Consider the following 22,098-nt stretch of genomic DNA (forward strand, 5'->3'; position numbering starts at 1 on the left):
CGTTTACTTTAGTTCCTTAAAATGTCGTCAGTAAGGCAAAGGGCCACAACAAGAGTAGCCTCGTAATCACCATGTTATTGCACAGATAAAGAACGGAGCATAAATTGTCCTTTAGTTTTCTTTGTGTTCTCTGTTGGCCTGTCTCCATTCATTATGCACCGCCCCCTGCAATCTCCCTCCGTCTGTGTCGTCTATCCTCTGTCTCTGCCTGGCCATGTCCCCTCCACCCCCTCCCCTGCGTGACCTCTCTCTCTCTAGCTCTCCCTCTCTGTCCCCAGTCTGACCCTGATAAGTGTTATTGAGTTGAGTGTAACTTCCCCTGTGGGCATGCCCAGGAAGCAGTATTGAATAGAAAATCTCATCAATGAATTGCAGTTACTAAAGGGGTATAGAATCCTATTTCCGATCGATAGTTTGTACTTTTAACTGGGGCCGTCTCTGGCCACATATGTTGGGTTCAGTGACTTTAGCACTGAAACTGGTATTAATTTTGCCACATTACTCTCAATTTTGTTTTGCAGGGTCCACCAAAGATGGATTGCAAGTCTGATACAAAGTCAGACATGAAAGCAGCCGCCACCACATCTGAGAGACCCCTTAACCTTCACCGCCCTCCACCAGACAGCAAAACGCATCCCTCTGGGAAGAAAACACCAACTCCACAACCCAACCCCCGGACATCTTCACCTACTCCACCACTACCTGCATCAAAAGAACCCAGCTTTGAAGGTGTTAAACCTCCTCAATACACGTACAGCACTGAAAGTCAGAGAGACAAGGACAAGAGTGTTCAAAACTGGGGAGCACCTACAGTTACTGAGAAATTAGCTCAACTCATAGCGACTTGCCCACCATCAAAGACCCCCAAGCCGGCCAAACCTGCAAAGGTTGATCCTGCTCCTCCTATCCCAAGCTCAGGCTTTATGGCCCCCACAGCCAAGCAACGAGACAGGGCTATGGCCAATAGGAACACATATTCAAGAATGGTACACCTATCCCCGCCACCTCCTGTATCACGACCACCTGGTCGCCCCTATGGTTCAAGGAACAAAGACAGCATTGTGGAAAATTCATCCACCCTGACAGCACTGAGGAAGGATGACACGGAAGGAGCTGGGAAAGCTAGTAGCAGCAGCAGTAACAACATGAGTAACAGCATGAACAGCAGCAACAGCAGTAGTCGCAGCAGCAGCCCAGCACTCACCTATGGCAATAACCGCCTGTCAGTCATGTCAAAGGACAGCAACAATGACAACAGCAACAGTAGCATTTCTAAGTCACAGTCACGTCCCGCTCACTGTCTACCCCACACCGCCACTTCTCCATCTTGTCCCATTTCATCCTCCTCCACCACCTCAGCTGAGCAGAGGACAGTGAGTGCAGTGAGTCACCTAGGCTCCCCTGCTCCCTCACAAGGACACCATGCGCGAGAGAGTCCTGCTTTGGCAGAGGAAAGCAGTGCAAGTGAGATGGAGCAGGAGAGGGACAGCCCCAGAGACTTAACCAAGTGCCCTCCTTCAACAGGGATGGGAAAGCCAGAAGGGAAAGACAAGGGGGGTAGTAATCAGTCACTGCGAGTGGAGAGGGGGAAAAGCACTAGTCCAAGTAAGCGCAGTCCCAACAGGGATAGTAGCCGACCTGGTCGGACTAGCAGTCCCCCTGACTCTGTAAGACAAAGGGCACCTTCTTCACCAGAGCCAGATGGTGACGAAGGCTCACAAACGCCTCTTAGAGATGATTCTCCTGATTCATCCCTAGACTCTCCTGCAGAGCAGGATAGCAAACCCCTTAAAAAACGCAGGGGAAGAAAACCCCGCTGGACTCGTGTTATGAACAAGACACAGAGTCAAAGAGCAGGCCAGGACAGTCCCTTCGACCAGAGCAAAACCACCATGCCTTTATCTTCAAGCTTGGAAACGCCGTCACCACCGGTTAAAAGACCCGTGGGCAGGCCTCCTAACCCAAATAAGGTCAAACCAAATCCTGTGCCACAAAATCCAGCGTCACAGCTCTTCCCACCCCAGCCTAAGAAAAGGGGAAGGCCAAAATCTAAAATGCCAAGACTTGACGCCCCAGCCCGTGGGTGCCCCCCAAACAAGCTGGTCCCCTCTAAGGTCTTTTCATCATTCAAGTCCAAAGAAGAACAGGACCCACCTGTTCTTCACCCAGAGGTGGACCTGAACCCCCCTAAACCTATGCCTAGAAAACGTGGACGCCCCAAGCGCCTTCCTCCTACCTTACCCCAGGAGGGTCAGCCTCCCACGTTGGCTCCAGAGGCAGGGGATATGGGAGACAAACGGTTCCGCAGCAGAGGAAATGGGCAGCTTATCATGAAAACTATCATAGGAAAGATCAATAAGATGAAAAGTGTGAAACGGAAACGTATTCTTAGTCAAATCTTGTTAGGCCCAAGAACAGAAGAAACTCCTAAAGGCACCACCAGTGGGGTGGTTGGCTCTGTGGAAGCTGCAACCCAATCATTGTCCTCCCTGGCAGCCTCTTTTGGGGGAAAACTAGGACCACAAATTAATGTCAGTAAAAAGGGCACAATATACATGGGTAAGAGAAGAGGCCGTAAACCAAAAGCAGCGACAAATTCCTCAGCTACAACACCACCACCAGAACCCTTCCTGTCCCCAAACACCACTTCACCTCTCCATCACCATCAATCACAGTCCCAGCAACAGCACCAGCTTTCCTCTTCTGAGGTATTTCCTTCCCCCTCCCTCTCACAGTCTAGTGGTGGCCACAGTCCGATCAGCGATGCCAGTTTTGTGGAGCCAGGCTCAGTGCACTTTGCAGGTCACCCTCACTATTCTAACCCCCATCATAGCCACAACACGTTCTCCTTCCCTCCCCCAACCTTTTCGGCCCCTAATCCTCGCAACCCAGGGCTGGGCTCAGCGTCATCTATGGTCACAGCAGCTTCCCAGAAGAAGTCATCATGTCGTGGATATCATCACCACCACCATCATTACAGGCAGCACTACCATTATCATAAGCTTTCCCCTCCAAGGCCGCTCCATCCCACCTCCCCTGCCCCCCTCAGTGAACTAAAAGAAGCCACTCCGTCACCAGTCAGTGAGTCACACAGTGAGGAGACAGTGCCCAGTGACAGTGGAATAGGAACAGACAATAACAGCACCTCTGACCGTGGCGAGAAAGCTGGAGGGGCGGGTGGCTTGGGTGGAATTGGGATGCCACCTGGGATGGGCAGTGGATTATTAATGCCAGGGGTCATTGGTTCAGCTATGGGTCCGGGGGTTGGCCTTAATTCCAGAGGCAGGCGGCGACACTCCACTGTGCTTATGGAACATCCCTCACCATCTCCATCACCCCATGGAGCAAGGTCATCACCCGATCCCAGGAGACCTCACCCAGCAGCCCCTGCCTCCTCGTTAATAGGACACAAGGAGAAGCATAAGCACAAGTGTAAACGCCGCAGCCATGGATGCCCTGGCTATGACAAGCTAAAGAGACAGAAAAGAAAACGCAAGAAGAAGTACTTACAGCTGCGCTCCCGGCGGCATGACCCAGACTTTCTTGCTGAGCTGGATGAGATTGTTGTGAGACTGAGTGAAATACGGATAGCACACCGTACCACAGGCCACCGGCTCAGCAGTGGAATAGGCATTGCAGCAGGAACAAGTAGAGTGCCAGGAGTAGGGAGCAGGACCAGTGGTGGCATAGGAGGCACAGGTGGCCCTCCTCCACATCATTATGTCCACAGGGACCTCCTGCCTACGATCTTCAGGGTTAACTTTGGCAGCTACTACTCCCATCCTGCATACTCATGTGACCCATTGCACTATGTTCGTAAACCAGACATGAAGAAGAAACGGGGACGGCCTCCCAAACTGAGGGAGTCCATGTCTGAGGTTCCCTTTGTACCCGGGCTTGGATTCCCACTCTCCAGTGGAGGCTTCTACCACCCCTCCTACAGCGTTCCCTACTCCTCTGGGCCCCTGGGGTTGGGGTATTACAGGGGTTATCCTCCAGCTAGTGCTCTGTATCCCCACCCACACCACCAGTCACCCCACACAGCCCCGTCCCACCACTCTCACCACTCACCATCTTTCCCTCCTCCTCCCCCTACATCTTACATGCATCATCACCACCCTTCACATCTCCTGCTGAACCCCTCCAAATTTCACAAGAAAAAACATAAGCTGCTCAGGCAGGAGTATCTGGGAGGAGGAAGGTCCCCTGTCCTGTACCCACCCATGTCCTCTGAGCTGTCCTTCAACTGGCACCACAAACACAAACACAGACACAAACATAGAGAGCGCTGTGCAGAGGAGGACAGGGAAGAAGCAGCAAGAGGAGCATCAGGTAGCCGAGCAAGTGCAGGGATTTCTGATGGTGGAGCACCAGGGAAAGGAGAGCGAGTTGGCAGTTTAGGAATGACAGAGTCTCTACAACGATGCCGCTTTGGACGAGACAACTCCAGCACCAGCACCAGCAAGCAAGCTGCTGCCACCTCTGCCAACTCCCCCTCTTCTTCCTCATCCTCATCTGCAGAAAGGTACAAGCGCAAAGAGAGCTCCATGTCCTGTCTAGGCCCATCCAGGCTTGCATTGGGTAACAGCTCAAAAGGCCATCACCCAGTAGAGTCATGGTTCAGGATGGGCAGCTCTAAGGCAGACTACTCTAAGCTTCCACGGAATCATGTTGCACCGGGCCAGGGTCCCTTCTCAGATGGACGGGCTGAAGACCCGGCAGGCTGCTCAGACAGCGAGGATGAGGAACCTCTCACCCCCACAGAGGATGTAGAGCCTGGAGGCCATGATTCTCCAAACCTTACAAATCTGTTTGCCTCTGCTCTCACCCGCACCAATCTGAAGGGGGGCAGGAGCAGGAAAGCTGAGGTAGTCACAGAGAGCTCCAGCTTCTCCCGCATGGACCGGCCAATGAGGAAAGACCGCTCAACATCAGCAGAAAGGAGAGAGCTAGGTAAGTTAAATGTTGGTTTAGTTTTTCTACAAGGATCTGTATGAAGAGGCTGCCTCCAGCAGAGCATCCACTAGTAAACTGATTTACATCAGCATCTGCATAGTTTACTTAGAATAAAGAATACTGTGCAGTAACCATTTAACAATAGCAGCAGGGAACTGTTTATTTGTTCCTGAGTATTCATGCATTGAATCACATAATCATTCATGTGGTCCTTTTAAGCTTTTGTGTTTGATGAGCTATTCAGCACAGAAAATCTTTTGACCCAAATTAAATTGGGCATTATTAATTGTTATTTGAGTCAATTGTGCACTAAATTCATTTTCCAAAAATAGTTCTGATGCAGTTGTACCAAGAATTATGTGGTTGGCTGTGATTGGCCAATGTCTGACGAGCTTTATTTATTGGCATGGTTATGGTGAAACTGGCACAATGAGCAATCAATTAGACCAAGCACTAATTTCAGGACTACGCATTTGGGCAATAACCCTTTCAGACATTGCCATATGGCACATTCTGCTTATTCCACAGCATGGGGGCTCTCAAATCTTGCTTGATCTCTGCTCATTGAAGCCTGTGTATCTTGAAAATCTTTCGTAGTGCTGAAAAATCATGTAGTGGTTACAACTGGAAACATCCATATCTCAGTTGTGGTTAGATCAAACACCACTGGAAAAATATCTGCTGTGTCTGTGTAGCCCTCTCAGCTATCCCCCATCTGCACAAAGAAAATACTAAGAGGAATGGGCTTGTTATTTGAGTGAAAAAGGCCCCCTTCAAAGACACACTGACACCCCATATGCATACACCGTCTGACATTTGGTAGCTCTTACTAGTGGTTACAGGCTTGGCAAAAAAAAGCATGTGTAATGACTTAAACTGGCTTGTCTGTGAGTGTGGATGGCCGCAGTTGGCTGCAGTTGGCCACAGTTGATATAGCATTCCTGCCAGAGCTAAGGGGGTGGAGTGTTTTGTTAACATGCTATATTTAGTAGACATTTCCCTCAAAAGCCCACAATGTGAGGTCTAGTCCTATCCTGCAGCCAGCACCTGGGCTGAGCTAATGTTGCTGATGTAAGACACAGCTCCTCGTCAGTGTGACTCTGAATACCTCCTGACTAAGACTGATGTGATTTTGCTTGTGTGTGTGTGTGTGTTTTAGCAGTGGCAGGGTGGGTGTTTGTATGGGAGTATTACCTGCCATTCATGCGTATGTTTGTGAGCAAGATGGGAAGCTGTATGGTCCCCAGTGAGGCAGTATGGTGCAATTCAAACCATGCCAGGGTAATCCTGGATTAGAGCTCAGGACTTGGGGTCAACCAGCGGTCGCAGACTGCACCGTGAAGGTAGAGGAGGCCAAGGGTGGGGACTGGGCTGGCACACAAGACAAGTGGGGGATGATGGACCGATGCACACTGACAGAAGTGTATGGATGGAGGGTGAGGTGGGGTAAAAGGGACTATAAGGAAGGCCAAGGATTAGCATTAAAGAATAGATGTGAATAGGTATGTTTCCATTCAAGTGTTCAGGTTTTAAGTGAATTTCCGAGTCAACATAAGAAAATGTGAAGAGTTGGCTTGTTTCCATCAACTGCTGTTACTTAAGCCATGTTCAGCCTGCATATCTAAACACTGGCTGATGCGTGATTCACACCATACATGATCACCACAAGTCAACACATGGTAATGTGGCAGAGATCAGGCAATGGTTAAATCTGTTGTTCACTCAGATAAGCTAGTTAACCACTTTGGCTCTGTCTTAACCAGTCTATATGTGTGGGCTCCCTGATCTCACCGTGGTTCATTTTTGTTGGTCAGTGAACACAGGGTAACCCTCTTTCACTGAGCATGGACTCTGGACTGTCTGTTGCATAATGTTGGCGTGAATAGACTATAGAATAGAATAAGACAACTCTTATAGTTTAGAGGTGTTAATCTAAATAAATATTCTTTCAAATGATTCTGTATGTTGCCCTTTTGTAGATCTTTGTATCAATGTGCCAACTTTTCCACCCTGGCAAAGTATTTGAGCATGTTTGCAATATTTTGTACTCTTGAATTTGTGGTATTTACATCGAGAAGTATGAAACATGTATGGAAACTACGTAATGAGTGCCAAAACGAGGACAAAATGAGGATTAGGGTAAAGGGTTAATAAAACTTGGGGGCAATTGGAGTAAGATGAAAAATTAAGGCAAAATTAACCTAATCCAGAAAAAAATGGAGTGAAGATGTAAGTTTTAAATTGTGGAGGAGTAGGTGGGGAGGATTAGAGTGAGCGTGACATGGATTAAAAGATGTAGTAATATAGAGGGAAGAGGGGTTTTCTAAGGTCAGGCAAGGGAGGCGAGAGGGTGAGAAAGTTGGGGATGTTGAGGCCCTGCAGGACAATGTTAATGAGGGAAAACGATGAGAGTAACATGTGTGGAGAAGGAAGCAGAGGCGTGCAATGTCAAAGGACATGAAGTAGGAAGGGAAAAGTGTGGAATACTCAGGAAAAAATTAAGAATAATGTAAATGAGGAAAGATATTTGAAGAAAGATGTATAAGAATGGAAAGTGAGGAGTCAAGAGGACAGTCAGAGAAAACAAACAGCATCTAAGAGATGGTGAATAGCTGAGGAAATCTACTCTGTGTACTTGTGACTACTTTTACCATTGACTTCTTGTTACAAATAGCAGCTTGGTAGGGATAACATGGTCTTTTATGCTGTGTTAACCAAATACTTGTTGTTAGAGGCTTAAAGCTCTCTCAAACAAATTTTACTGTTGACTATAGGTGGCTTGGTGATGGGTTACTTCATTTTAATATCTTTGCCTGAGCTTTAAATTTTTACTTGCAAGCATAAATAGTAAAAAAAGTCAATTTCACATGTCCCCTTATGTTAAAAACATTTACTTTTGGGACACATTGCCCTTTGTGCTAAGTAATGGCAGACATGGCAGGACAGAATCACAGGGTTTTGAAAGTTTAGACTGTCTCAGTTGTCTTAATGCCACTTACAAATGCTAAGAAATGCTAAGAATGTGTGCTGTGGGCAACATATGCAGCATTAATTTTCTGTTTGTTTGACAAGGGTCATCAGGTATCCAGACAAGAGGTGTTACACTCTCAACGCCTGAAGGATCAGAAGGGTCCATGCACCACCGGCAGCAGCACCATCATCAACCTCCTCTGTTTCACTCCCACGGCTCCGCTTCATCCTCCTGCCTCTCCCCCTCTCAGGACTGCTGCCTGGATGCCTCCCTGCCCCACCACTCCCACCGGGCACAGCCATCCAAACACAGCCTGCACCACGTCAACAAAATCCTGCGTGCCAAGAAGCTGCAGAGGCAGGCTCGCACAGGAAACAATGTGGTGAAAAAAAGAGGCCCCGGACGTCCCAGGAAACACCCGTTACCCTCCCCGCCGCCATCCCCACGACCAGTGGTTGAGTTGAATCAGAGTCGGCACAGGGACAAAGGGGGAGAACGTCCAGCAGGGGCCAGAGGGTGGGAGGGGGACACCGTTACAGATGCTATTGAGTCAGTAGTTCAGGGACAGCGTAGAAAAGGTCAGAAGAGGAAGCACTGGGAGAGAGATGGGGATGATGAAGAAGAGGAGGAAGAAGAGGACGGGGAGGTAGAAGAAACTGAGGAACGATTGCCAGACAGGGAGGAGAACATGGAAAACCTGGCAAGGTCCAGAGCTGGAACAGGAAGAAGCTGGCTCACCCAGGACGAGCTCCAGCACTTTCGTGGGTGAGCAAATTATCACCACACTGTTACATATTAACCCTGTATACAACAAACTCTCAGTTGTGGGACACTAACAAAGATTTACAGAGAGTATTAATGCCATCATCATCACTAGAAACCAAGTCACGGTTCTATTTTTAGCTCAATGGAAAGCAAGCCAGATGGCCACTGCTCCCCAGAACGCCCAGCCACTGTCTCCAGCGAACAAGCTCCACCCATGCCCGTAACCACCCAACGGGAGAAGAGACCAGCCAGACCCCCAAAGAAGAAGTTCCAGAAAGCAGGACTTTACTCTGACGTGTACAAGACTGAAGAGTGAGTTCCAAAGAAATCTTAAACAGGATTTCTTTCTCTTCTGAGTGTGGTGTGCTTATTTTAGATATACATACAGTTTTTTTTTTTTTCTGGAGTGCTTTTGAACTGCATTTACATTTGACCATTTCTGTACCACACCCTGTAGCCCCCGGAGTCAGCTTCTGCAGCTAAAGAAAGAGAAGTTGGAATACATACCGGGGGAACATGATTATGGATTATTTCCAGCCCCTATACATGTTGGTGAGTCTCAAATTGGATCACTTGTTTTATTATTATTTTTAAAACACAGGAAGGAATTAACAGACCAGTCTTCTAAAACTTGACAAATTTAAGTCATTTACGTTTTCTGATGCTAATAAAGGTTTGATTACATCAGGCATGTTTCTATAAGCAGAGGTAAAATGTTGATCTCTCAGTTGAAGGTGGATTAGTCAGTTTTGCTGAGTAAAAGCCACAACAGTTCTTTTTTTTACTTTAGGCAGATTTGAAGGACTCCTGTTTTTACTCATCAAAATGACCAAGATAACTCAGTTAACCTGTTTCTAGGAACAGGACCGTCTTTTTATCAGTTCCCACAGGCCTATATTTTTCGGCTATGATAAGATGAAAACACAAAATGTTTCATCAAGAGGTCAAACTTCCCTTTTACATACTATGGTTCATGTATGTGGTCAAAAAGTACTTCCTCCTTCTAACCCTAACCCTCTTCTCACATCCCCCCCTCCTTTGTTTTTTCAGGGAAGTACCTCAGACAGAAGCGCATTGATTTCCAGTTGCCTTACGACATCTTATGGCTGTGGAAACACGATCAGGTGATCAATCATGTTGTGTGCAAGTGTTTGAGGGGTTTTCTATGCTCACAGTAAATTACTGCTGAGGAGTTCCTTAAGGTACAGCCACAGTGGAAGCCCACATAAGTATTATTTACCATTGTGTTTTTATCATTGTTGTTGCAGCTTTACAAGAGGCCTGATGTCCCCCTTTATAAAAAGATCAGATCAAGTGAGTTTCTGGCTTTATATTCACATGTAATTTATAGCCTGATCAATTTATCTGCTTTCATTTCTTTGTTTCACTACTAGATGCATTGTGTGTAAAACAGGAATGATAAAATACTTGATTACTGCTGGTCACACTTCATGAGAGTGTCGGTAAATGTAAAAGGGTTAATCCCCTGTTTGTATCACAGATGTCTACGTGGATGTGAAGCCTCTCTCTGGTTATGAAACAACTACATGCAACTGCAAACCTCGTGAGAACATGAATGAAAAAGGCTGCCTGGATGATTGCCTGAATAGGTAAAGACAAGCCACGGCATATACTGGCATGTATTTGGTTTAACAGGGTTCCCATAGTAGAATACGAATCGTATTATATTTTTAAAAACAGTCCTTAGGTTTAGTCATCTGTTTGTCAATGAATGTGGTCCTATAGTTGTTCATTTAGTAATGAGACACACAAATAGAGGGTAAACATGGTGTCAAGACAAAAGAAAAGTGGCCTCAGCCTCATTTTACATTTTTTTGATTGCTTCTTTCCCCAGGATGAGTTTTGCTGAGTGCTCTCCCAGCACCTGCCCATGTGGCGATCAGTGTGACAACCAGCACATCCAGAGACACGAGTGGGTCCAGTGTCTGGAGCGATTCCGCGCTGAGGGCAAGGGCTGGGGCATCCGCACCAAGGAGCCACTTCGCTCTGGACAGTTCATCATCGAGTACCTTGGAGAGGTGGTTAGCGAACAGGAGTTTAGGTGAGACAATCGGGCCATACTGTATATTATGCAAGAAATTCCTGTTGGGTGACAGACATGCTCTGAAAAGAATGGGGACGTCAGATGATTTAAATTATTTTGCATTTGTCTATCTGCTTGTTTCACTTCCTCAGTTCAGGACTTAATTTATCTTGGCATGGAAATGAATGAAGACCTCTCTCTTAATCTTCCACCCCCTCTCTCTCCCACCATATTTCAGGAGTCGTATGATGCAGCAGTACTTCTCCCACAGTGGCAACTACTGTCTGAACCTGGATAGCGGCATGGTGATTGACAGCTACCGAATGGGCAATGAGGCACGTTTCATCAACCACAGCTGTGAACCCAACTGTGAGATGCAGAAGTGGTGAGTGTTGGGGTAGCTTTAAACCAGTTCCCTCCTCATGTCCTTGTGGCGCATTTGGATTCACACCAAAGCCCAGATTTGGCTAAGCCTTTTCAGGCACAAGCAACAGCAGTTGCCAAAAGTTGTTAAAGACGGATAATTAAGCCAGACCTGACGTTAACTGCATTCGTTTGACTGTGATGACAAAGACAGCACATGGCGTTCATTTGCAGTATGTAAATGGTTATGTCAGCTTCCATTAGGTGTATAATAACAGCATGGATCACCATTTAAAGGGGCTTCTATTAAATTTTCTTTTAAACAAACAAGAGTTATTGTTATATTCAGTCTTGCTTACAGTGTGTATCCTTGAAGTAACACTGGAGGTCTGTTTAGATGCAGTTAAATGTGCTGCAGCTGAGCAGCTAATTAACTGTCTGGTCTACTTAGTCTACTCTGTAAACTGGTGATAGCAGTTTGCTTTTCTCCGGTGAAGGTTTGTTTGTTTGATGGCTTTTTCAGCAAACTAAGGTGTAGGACAAGACGTGTTCATGTTTGTATGTTAGATAAGAAGGAGATTGTAGCAGAAAAGCTAATGTGGGTTGTTGTTCAGAGTCTTGTATCATGTAGCAGGCTGCTGCAGGCGGTGTGACCGAATGCTGGCGTTACTGCTATATGCAAGGTTTGATTGTCTGCATTGAAAAAAGGTCCACATCAAATTAACATTTCACATTTTTTGTTTTCTTAAAGATGCCCCATCAGAAACAGAACAGACGTGCATCCTGTAGCAGACAAAAAAGAAAAGCTATTTAACTTCAGTTGGTATTTTAAATCCAGCATTGTTTACATCCATGTTTATTAGCTTGCAGTTGTCTTCTTCCCCATCTTTACTAGCACATTGTAGCATATCTTGGCATGTTACTGCGACCAGTAGATCAGTGGAATAGGGTGGCACCATTGGTGGGGCCGTGTATCATCTAAAAATCCACCAGGGAACATTTGAGGGCGATCAGGTATTGTACAGGTAGAGTATGTTAAAGAGACATGCAGCGTTAAACAAGTGAAGCAGAGAAGCTTGCTGGATTGTTGGGGGAGCAGAGTGGGGGAAGATGATTTGAAAATGTTCCAGCTTGATAATTCAGTATTTTGTTTTCTAAGTACTTCTGTCATTTATGGTTAACGAACTGGAAAATACCAGCCTATTACCTAAATAGTTTCAGTTAATTGCTATCTGTTTGTGTGCCTGATGATTCGGTGAGTTGGGGAATTTCTTACTCAATCTAGAAGAGGCAGACTGAGTATAGTGACAGTACCAGAAAGGAGAGAAAGATATTCAGTATAGAATTAATCATTTTGGTACAGTCTGATCCGAGCAGAGACAAGGCTATTGCTATGGCTGTTTTATTCTTGTCTCCTTACTCATGTTATCAGAGAGCAGGGGTTACAGTATAGGTAATCACACGTTGTAGCTATAAATCACGGTGTGTATACTTTAATGTATGTGTGTAAGCGTGGGTTTGTTTGTGTTGGCAGGAATTCTTAGTTATATTTAGACTTTTTTTTTTTTTTTTTTTTGAAGTTGTGTGGATTTATTACAGCTTTACAGCTAAACCACTTTGACTTAAGGAACAGATAAGTAGTCACAGTGTATGTTTCGGCAGTATTGTGTTGCCCTAGTTTGGGTATCTTACACAAACTCCAAAAGGGACACGTGTAGCAGGAGCACTTCATTGTAAATGAGAAAGCTCTGCCTCGAAACCCCAGCCTTATTAATGTGGTAGTGTGGTGGTAATCTGATGAGATCACCTCAGTCAGTCTCTGCCAGTGTTCAGAGACCTAAATGGCTTAAAGGCCTTGCACCACGCCAAAACAATTCACCGGTTTCCTGAGGGATTGTTCTCACAGCATGGCTAAATCCACAGCAATAGGAGACCTGGCTGAGCAGGCCTCCTTGTGCCTGACACTTTTAAGTAGTGAGACCTACTTGTGTTTTTCCTTAAGATGTGGTTTGCCTGTATATGGTGAATCTGCAACATGTGTGGCTACAGTTTAACCCTCAGAGAGCATGATTGTGGACAGCTAATGACCTCATGAGGGGGGGGGGCTATCAAACTCTACTCTCTGCCCTTCACCACCGAGCAGCTCATAATGTAGGGCACTGGTCGGCGAATGTGTGTGTGAGTGCAAGTGTGTGTAATGTAGAGTGGCTGGGCTGAAATAAAAGACTCCACAAGGATGGAGGATTTTCAGCACAAAGCCTGACGAGTCATCCATCTTGTCACAGAAGAGAGATTACATGCAGCCGGGCCTTAGATACAGCTGTAGTGCCTGAAGACAATGCGCTGAACCAGCTTTTTACCCCTATAGAAGGAATAAATTATCAAGTGGCTGGCAAACAGAATAGTGCGCTTTATTCTTAGAAGAATGGTGAAAAGCTGGAGCACTGCTTCGCTTGGAGAGAGGGAAAATAGGGATGACAACGTGTTGAGTGGTTGCCAAATCGAGCAAATGAAAATGGGGACAATCCTCCTCTCTTTTTGTTCTGATTTTAAAATGTCTTAATTTAATTGTCATTCTAACCAGGAATTGTCATTCGCTGGGGAATGTGTTTGGTAGTGACATTATTTTTATTCCGTATTATTCAGCAATATTGTAATATTTTGAACATTTATCAGTAAACTACTTTTCTGAACATAGACTGTAAGATCCAGTAATCTCCTGACAAGTGAAAACACTCCTGAGGCACTAAATTATCTTTCCTAATATCCTTTAATTTCCTGTCCTTTAACTCCATTTTGACATTTAGATTTACAGTAGTTCACTCCAGTGTTTATTTAATGAACTTCCTCATTCTTTATAACGAAATGTAAAAATCATCATGTGAATTGCACATCCACTGACTCGACCTCCCCGTGACCTGTCTGTTTTAGGTCGGTGAATGGGGTGTACAGAATTGGTCTCTTCGCTCTAAAGGATGTCAGCAGCGGCACTGAGCTCACCTACGACTACAACTTCCATTCCTTCAATACAGAAGAGCAGGTGAAGCACCAGCGACCATCTTTGACCTCCTTGTGGATTGACACTTTGGATATTTCATGTTCAGAGCTATCATTGCAGCTGCTTCTGTTCTGACAAGACCCTTTTCTCATTTCTACAACTCACTGTCCTTTTTTTGTGTGCACTTTTTCTTTACTCTACAGCAAGCGTGTAAGTGTGGCTCTGAGAGCTGTCGGGGCATCATTGGCGGGAAGAGCCAGCGCATTAACGGCCTGCCTGCGAAGACGGGAGGGACTCGGCGGCTGGGTCGACTCAAGGAAAAGAGGAAGTCCAAACACCAGCTCAAGAAACGAGTGAGTGGCACATAGAAATGCTGTTCATTCATAAGTGCGATCAGATTATACTTTTGATAGAGAAAACCAATCATTTTGTAGCAAAGAAAACCATTAAATTCCATTTCTGTATTCCTTATTGTTTTTTCAAGACCATGTTTAGACCTGAATAGATACCATAATCTTTTCCTTAACATTTAATTTAATTGAAAACTAGCTTATTGTTATCTAGCTAAAGGTATTACCTAGTTGATAAAAGATTTGTCTTATTAAATATCAGGTGCGGTGTCTATGTAGGGCATGAATGTGTCAGTGTCTCAGAGGTACTCTTAGTGGGCCACAAGGTGTCTAAAAAAGTAACTCAGAATACCTTAAAGCGTATACATTTGAATTAGGGCTGAATGGTATGACCTGAAATTTAAAGTAAATCATGGTGTATTTTGAATATAGGCTGTACTATAATATGCATCATGGTTTTGAGTAGGAATCCTTAGAAGAAGGTCTAATTGAACTTGGCAGTGAAAACAAAAGTAACACATACTGTAAGTGTTTAAGTTAAGAGGTGTTTTCTGCAAAGATCAGCGCACACTTTATGCAACTTTCTTTATCTAGGAGGAAGAGTCGAGTGACAGCAGCAAGTTTTACCCTCATCTCATGAAGCCCATGTCCAACAGAGAGAGGTAAAGACACACACACACACACACACACACACACACACTGACCCACAAGCAATACTCATGTCTCTCTCAAGGGAATTTTATTCTGCTGCTTATGTTTCAAGTGACAAACGTCTTGATAAAGGAGTTATAAGAAATGCATATCTCACTGATTGTAGATAGTATTCTTACACATTTTGCATCCCCAATAAGAGATTTTAATGCAAACTATGACTTGATGTTAGAATATTTCAGTATAAAACAACATTTGGTAAAATGTCTGAATTCACAATTAGTGCAAGTCAAATAAATCAAATGAATGCTCTCAATCTCTGCACTCTAATAACAGACCGAGAGCACAGTGCAAAGTATGCTTCACATATCAAGTGTGAGTTGATGTTGACGCACACAGACACGCTTTCTTCACACTCCCGTCGTCTCTCCCTCAATCATCAGGAACTTTGTGCTGAAGCACCGAGTGTTTCTCCTGAGGAACTGGGAGAAGATGAGGGAGAAACAGGAGCTGCTGAAGAGAGAGGGCGAGAGGGAGAGGGATGCCAGCAGCCTCTCCCTTTACACACGATGGGGAGGGGTCATCCGTGATGATGGCAACATTAAGTCAGGTGAGTGTAAGCGGTTAGAGGTGTGAAGAGTGATAGAAAGCAAGAAAAACTGAGGAGAAATCTGTGAAAGGCTTAGTGGCTACAGTATAAGTATATTGTGGAGGCAACACTGAAATGATCTATTGAATTTTGATTTTTTGTGAATTTATCTTTGCTGAGCATGTAAGAGATCTGAAATGAAGTAAAATTGTGTAAAAATAGTTGATGCATAATTCTCCCGTCCTGTTTCCAGATGTGTTCCTGACGCAGTTCTCAGCCCTGCAGACGTCACGGTCGGTACGCACACGGAGGCTCGCCGCTGCTGAGGAAAACACGGAGGTCACACGTACTGCTCGCCTCGCACACATCTTCAAGGAGATTTGCGACATGATCACCAGCTACAAGGGTTAGTGTCTATGTTGAGATATATACAGTATGTGTAGGCACCAGTAGATCACTGTACTATTGTATCACAGTATATTCTCATTAGTGTGACCTCTAGCCTGATCTGAGGTCTGATCAGGCTTCTAATACGTCTGTCAGTACCTCTGTGCTTATATCTAATATTCACTGAATGACAAGGATGACAGGAATGTTACTCTGTCCTACCTCAGATTCAGCTGGCCAGACACTCGCTGCTCCGCTGGTGAACCTCCCTTCCAGGAAGAGGTAATTGTGTGTGAAAGTGCAAACCTGCATTTCAGCTGGTTCATTCATAATGTTTCACTGTTTTCCAGACCGCAGTGATACTGTGTTATCTGGTATATCAGTGTACAGCACCCGCATAGTGTAACAGTTTTATCTTGTGCCACACATTTCAGCCGTGACAGCCTGTGCTTTGATTTTTGTCCAGTATTGATAGTAATCACTTTGTGTCAAAACGACAACAGCTCATTATGTTTCTTGGACTACTTAATACTAATAATACTGCCATGGCTGGTTTGAATGAAAAAAAAAAAAAAAATGAAGACATGTACGTATAAGCACTAAATGTTAAACTTTTATTGATTTTTATGGATGCTCAGACGCATCAATTTTGAAAATAAATGGAGTTGAATGTTTTCAAACCAGATTTGCTGTCTTTGTTTGCCATCAGGAACAGCCAGTACTACGAGAAGGTGTCTGACCCTCTGGACCTGAGCACCATCGAGAAGCAAATCCTCACCGGCTACTACAAGACGGTTGAAGCGTTCGACACAGACATGCTCAAAGTGTTCCGCAATGCTGAGGTTGGCATGTGTCCCATTTTGTTGCTAACATTAATGATTCCCTGCTATTTACAGTGAGAAGCGCAGAGGGAGCATGTGTGTCTGTTAGTATACATAGTTTCACAGTTCTGTCAGTTGAGCAGCACATGTTGCTGGGAGAAGAACTGAACATTTGAGGGGTTGAACTGTCGTAGAAAGTCCACAATCAACAATTCATTAAAACAATTAATTCTAGGAACTATGAAACTTGAGGATCTTAACTCCTTCTCTCTTTATCTAGCTCTTTTTTTTAGCGTTAATAAAAAACAAGAACAAATCTCCACCTTTTGATATCGGTACGAGTTGCACCCAGTGCTTCCTTTTTTCTTTAACTGTCACAAGTTGTAGGTGCTACAGTTGTAGGTATCAGCAACATTAAGCCTTCCAAGTTCCTGAACCAGAGACTACCCCCAGAGGAGGGATGTGTTTTTCCGCTTGGAACTATCTTACGGGACTAAATTTAGTTCCTGAGTCACATCCTGGTTTCTTCAAAAGGTTTTTATTCCCTGGGAAAGTTCGTACAGTAGCAATTCCCTTCTACCTGCTGCTATAGGATAAACCTGCTGCCAATTTGAGTTTGATTTGAGTTTTCATGAATTCATGCCACCACTGTAAGTAGTCAAATGGATCATCATCCATCGCTTGAAAATGATCTATCAAATTAAATGTTCAATCAATGATAGATCTATTCTGCCTATCAGATATGATGACTACATGAAGGCTAAAGCAGCTGCAGCAGTCAGTCTTCATCAGTTGATTACACTGAGAAGAAGAGCACTTGTCTCTCATGTTTGATCTCAGATTTTTAGAGGCCAACCAGTATCAAAAAGCCTCGTCAAAATGATCGTTTAAGCTCTTACTGTGCAGCTCAAAACGCATTATTCCTCCCACTCATTCAGCTCCTTTCTGTCCTCCCGTCTCAGACACAAACACCTTCCAAATGGGATATAACTCCATGACTGCTGATCCCCTGCACAAACGTTGCAGGCTCTTTTAATTTACATCTGTATAGTGTGGCAGTTTAAACAAGTGCCACTTGAAACCTCTCAGAGGAGCTTATTCTTCCAGTTACAGAAGTTTGAAGTGGACTTCTAAATCAGATCCACACTTTAGTCCCAAGACCCTTTTTGTGTCAGGAGAATGTGGTTTATTGTTAATTTGCGAGTGAAATTTTGACAGTGGCAAAGACTACATCTTTCTGCGTCAGTGATCTCTTTTCTGTAGGAAATTAGCTCAAGGCCTTTGCTGAGTAACTGAATGATGAAGGTGTAATTTCTGGGGTCAAATGTGCCTTTTATATATGATTTTTCTTAATCTGTTTATGCTGTTTGTGAGGTCCTCTTGTCCTTGTGTCGTACACCAGAACAAGCTGTCAGTAACAGATTCACTAAGATGAATGAAGTTATTGTGAACAGATGAATTGTGTCTGCAAATTTTATTGTTGGCAAAAAAAATAAAGCAGCTGCATTTACAACTGTCTTGTTTTCCCACCAGAAATATTACGGCAGGAAGTCCTCAGTCGGCCGGGACGTGTGTCGGCTGCGGAAAGCCTACTACAGCGCTCGCCACGAAGCTGCTGTCCAGATTGATGAGATCGTGGGCGAGACTGCCAGCGAAGCCGACAGCTCAGATTCACTTGAGCGTGATCATGGCCACCACCACGGTGGAGGAGGACCGGGGTCCCACGACAAGGACGACGACGTCATCCGTTGCATCTGTGGAATGTACAAGGACGAAGGCCTGATGATCCAGTGTGAAAAGTGCATGGTGAGAAACAAGCTGTCAAACACATATTACTGAAAAAAAAAGCAGTAAAAAATCTATAATGTTACAAGCATGGAAAGAAAGATCATTTCTTTTTGTCTCACTGGCTGGTTGCATCTGTTTTAGTGAGCGCTTTCTCCTGAGACTTCACCTAACTAAAGAGTACTTTGTCAAGGAGATTTTCCAAAGGAGAGTGCGCAGTCAGTCCTCTGTGTATATTTTATGCTATTTTTAGACAAAGAAAACAAGGAGGGTTACAAATATTAAGCTCAGAAACAACCACAGTTCCGAATTAAGGAGATTGTTACAGATGCGTTTGTCTTCACGGACTCAAAAGATCACTGCTATAGAAGAGTGAGTCAGTACCAGATGGGGAGTAATTGATGCAACTATCTATGTTTTGTTTTTCACGTGATCCAACAACTGTCTTTGTGACTCTAGGTGTGGCAGCACTTTGACTGCATGCGGCTGGAGACGGAGGTGGATCACTACCTGTGTGAGCTGTGTGACCCTCGGCCTGTAGACAGGGTACGTCTATCCTCTCCAAACAGCCATGAATGCTGAATTTTATGTGTTAAAAACTGTTTTTCTTCTTTATACAGTAAGGTTCATGCTGTACTAGTCGATTTATGTGCCCAAATTATCACCAACCTCCTCCATCTAATCTTCTCCACATTGTTACAGGAAGTTCCCATGATACCCCAGCCAAGCTACGCCCAGGCTGGCTCTGTCTACTACATCTGCCTCCTCAGAGATGACCTGCTTCTTCATCAAGGTAAAGAAACATTAGAACCAGCAATTTCAAATGCTTGGTAAGGTCATTTTAGAGCAATTTAACACCACCTGAATTCTTGTTTTTGCAGCCTTTCAGTGGTTTAACTTCTTATCTTACTGCAGTGATGTACAGGTGTACTTCAGGACATCCTGACATCACTGTTGATATGTCTGTAGGTGCAACGGAGCAGATCAGCGGTGTAACAGGCTTAAAATGTTTAACCAGAAAGAGCAGTGAAACAAACTTAAACTTGAAGTTTTTCTCGGAAAGACAACAAGCCGCTTTGTATTAAAGTGGTTTGTATTAATGTTGAATTGTGTCTGATGCAAAATTGTGTTTGCTTTGCAATCTTGTTGCCTTTTATACAATTTGGCGTATCAAAATTTAAGTATCAATTCAGGCAAAGAAGTGTTACTGTTTTGCGATATTATACTCTATCTGTCAGGTGACTTTTATATCAAGCAGGTAATTCCTTGTAAAACTTCACCAATGTAGACAAGTAACCTGTCAGTGTCTGTGTCTTGTGTGCAGGTGACTGTGTGTATCTGATGAGAGACAGCAGACGCACCCCTGAGGGCCAGCCTGTCAGACAGTCTTACCGTCTCTTGTCTCACATCAACCGAGACAAACTCGACATCTTCCGAATTGAGAAACTCTGGAAGAATGAAAAGTAAGTTAATCAGATGAACAACTGACATGCTGTACTGTAGAAACCTGCCTGCGAGAACAGTTTCATCTCAGCACTATGTTCTTATAACTGTGTGTGGATAATTATTGTGCTCATCAAGTTTAGTTTAATTGGGCTCTTCTGTATCCACTTTAACTCTGAAGGGGTGAGAGGTTTGCCTTTGGCCACCACTACTTCCGTCCTCATGAGACACATCATTCGCCATCACGGCGGTTCTACCAGAACGAGTTGTTCCGCATGCCGCTCTACGAGATCATTCCTCTGGAGGCAGTGGTGGGACCCTGCTGTGTCCTCGACCTCTATACATACTGCAAGGGTGAGGACACACACACACACACACACACACACACAGGCAAACTCACACAGAAGACATAGAGAAATGACTCCTGTTCATGTCTAAGATAAAATGCCTTCCTTCCTGCAGGACGGCCGAAGGGTGTAAAAGAGCAGGATGTGTACATCTGCGATTACCGCTTGGACAAGTCGGCTCACCTGTTCTACAAGATCCATCGTAACCGCTACCCGGTCTGCACCAAGCCATATGCCTTCAACCACTTTCCCAAGCGGCTCACGCCCAAAAGAGACTTCTCGGTGAGCGTGATGGGGGTCCTGACAGGGTGGGGCTGTGCTGGGATCTATTACTGATTTATAAACACTGAAAGATATTTTAAGAGTGTGGGTAATATTACAGCCCAGGCACATTTAGCCTTGGTACCGTTTCTCGCTCACAGTTTTAAGGCTCCCTGCAGCACAATCATAGGTGAAGGTCGGGCTAATCAGAAGCCAATGACACCAGCTTTTTGTTTCTGATTTCTATTTTGTGACTTTGTCAGACAACCCTGTTTGAGTCAGGTCTAATTGTGACATTTTTGCAGCCTCACTATGTTCCTGACAACTATAAGAGGAATGGGGGCCGTTCTGCCTGGAAGAGTGAAAGACCCAAAGGAGCCGGAGGCTGCGAAGACGACGGTTCCTCATGCGAACGGGGTGACGACTTCCCACCTGAGAACGAAGACGTGAGAGGAGTGGAGGACGACATGGACATGGCTCCGGACGATCCTGAACTTCTCTCAGCCAAACCCAGAAGAGGCGAACGGGAAGGGGACGGAGACGAGGATGAAGATGACGAGGACGATGAAGAGGATGGACAGGACGCTGAGGAGCGCAAAGAGCTGGAGGACAATACAGCAGAGAGGATAGGAGAGATGCTCGAACTCCCCTCGTCCTCGGCCTCCTCGCCGCTCCACCACCCCGTGCTGGGCAGGAGGGAGGCTCAGAGGGAACGGCTCAACAAAATTCTCCTGGATCTGCTGCACAGAACTCCGAGCAAGAATGGTGAGGGACCGGGAACAAAGCAGGGGGGTAGGTCAACAGATAAATTAGGGTTAAAGTTTCAGATCATTCGCTGTGACACATCATTTAAATATGTTGGATAACACATTTTTACACATCTGCAGCTCAGATTTTGCTGTCATTCATATTTATGTTAAACTCCTCAGCATTCATCTGACAGATGTGAACCTCTGCTTCTTTGTCAAAGTCTCTTCCTCTTCCTGCTTCTGTCTGCTGACAGAAACATCAAAAAATATCTAAATCTAAGCCAAGTTTTAACACAACATTTAGTGGCTGATCTCAGTGTTTAAAGGATAAATCAGCTATATTTATCCAAACAATGAAGTGATCCTGCTGTTACTGTTGCCTAGTAGCAAAAACCATTAAAAACACATTAAAGAGCCGCACTGTTGCACTTGGTGACATGTTCTTCATTATGATAACCATAGGCACCATTTGTTTTGAGTGAATCCAACCACATTAACTGTTCTGCTTCCACAAGCTTGAGCACCATAATGCATCATGCCGCTGCTGAAAATAGTCCTCAGCAATTGGACTGTTTAGCCCTGTTTGAGTGATGCTTGGTAAAAAAACAGTACCCGGCT

General features: G+C 44.9%; 1 protein-coding gene across 2 annotated transcripts in view; it reads left to right on the forward strand.

The window, feature by feature from the left end:
• Nucleotides 1–22,098, forward strand: part of ash1l (ash1 (absent, small, or homeotic)-like (Drosophila)) — a 30,410-nt gene that overhangs the window by 5,166 nt on the left and 3,146 nt on the right. Inside the window, exons 4-26 of one of the 2 annotated variants that reach the window (XM_070846357.1) lie at nt 522–4,953; nt 8,029–8,692; nt 8,831–9,004; nt 9,150–9,244; nt 9,743–9,816; nt 9,961–10,006; nt 10,194–10,302; nt 10,548–10,754; nt 10,975–11,121; nt 14,031–14,139; nt 14,301–14,450; nt 15,042–15,109; nt 15,542–15,708; nt 15,941–16,093; nt 16,302–16,356; nt 16,784–16,916; nt 18,429–18,701; nt 19,140–19,226; nt 19,383–19,473; nt 20,005–20,143; nt 20,305–20,477; nt 20,586–20,752; nt 21,037–21,523. In XM_070846357.1, the coding sequence (XP_070702458.1) occupies nt 522–4,953; nt 8,029–8,692; nt 8,831–9,004; nt 9,150–9,244; nt 9,743–9,816; nt 9,961–10,006; nt 10,194–10,302; nt 10,548–10,754; nt 10,975–11,121; nt 14,031–14,139; nt 14,301–14,450; nt 15,042–15,109; nt 15,542–15,708; nt 15,941–16,093; nt 16,302–16,356; nt 16,784–16,916; nt 18,429–18,701; nt 19,140–19,226; nt 19,383–19,473; nt 20,005–20,143; nt 20,305–20,477; nt 20,586–20,752; nt 21,037–21,523 (8,200 nt within the window). The remainder of the gene's footprint in view (nt 1–521; nt 4,954–8,028; nt 8,693–8,830; nt 9,005–9,149; nt 9,245–9,742; nt 9,817–9,960; nt 10,007–10,193; nt 10,303–10,547; nt 10,755–10,974; nt 11,122–14,030; nt 14,140–14,300; nt 14,451–15,041; nt 15,110–15,541; nt 15,709–15,940; nt 16,094–16,301; nt 16,357–16,783; nt 16,917–18,428; nt 18,702–19,139; nt 19,227–19,382; nt 19,474–20,004; nt 20,144–20,304; nt 20,478–20,585; nt 20,753–21,036; nt 21,524–22,098) is intronic. The other variant, XM_070846359.1, reaches the window with a different exon arrangement.

The sequence above is a fragment of the Pempheris klunzingeri genome, chromosome 16, assembly GCF_042242105.1.
Source record: "Pempheris klunzingeri isolate RE-2024b chromosome 16, fPemKlu1.hap1, whole genome shotgun sequence".
NCBI classification, from domain to species: Eukaryota; Metazoa; Chordata; class Actinopteri; order Acropomatiformes; family Pempheridae; genus Pempheris; species Pempheris klunzingeri.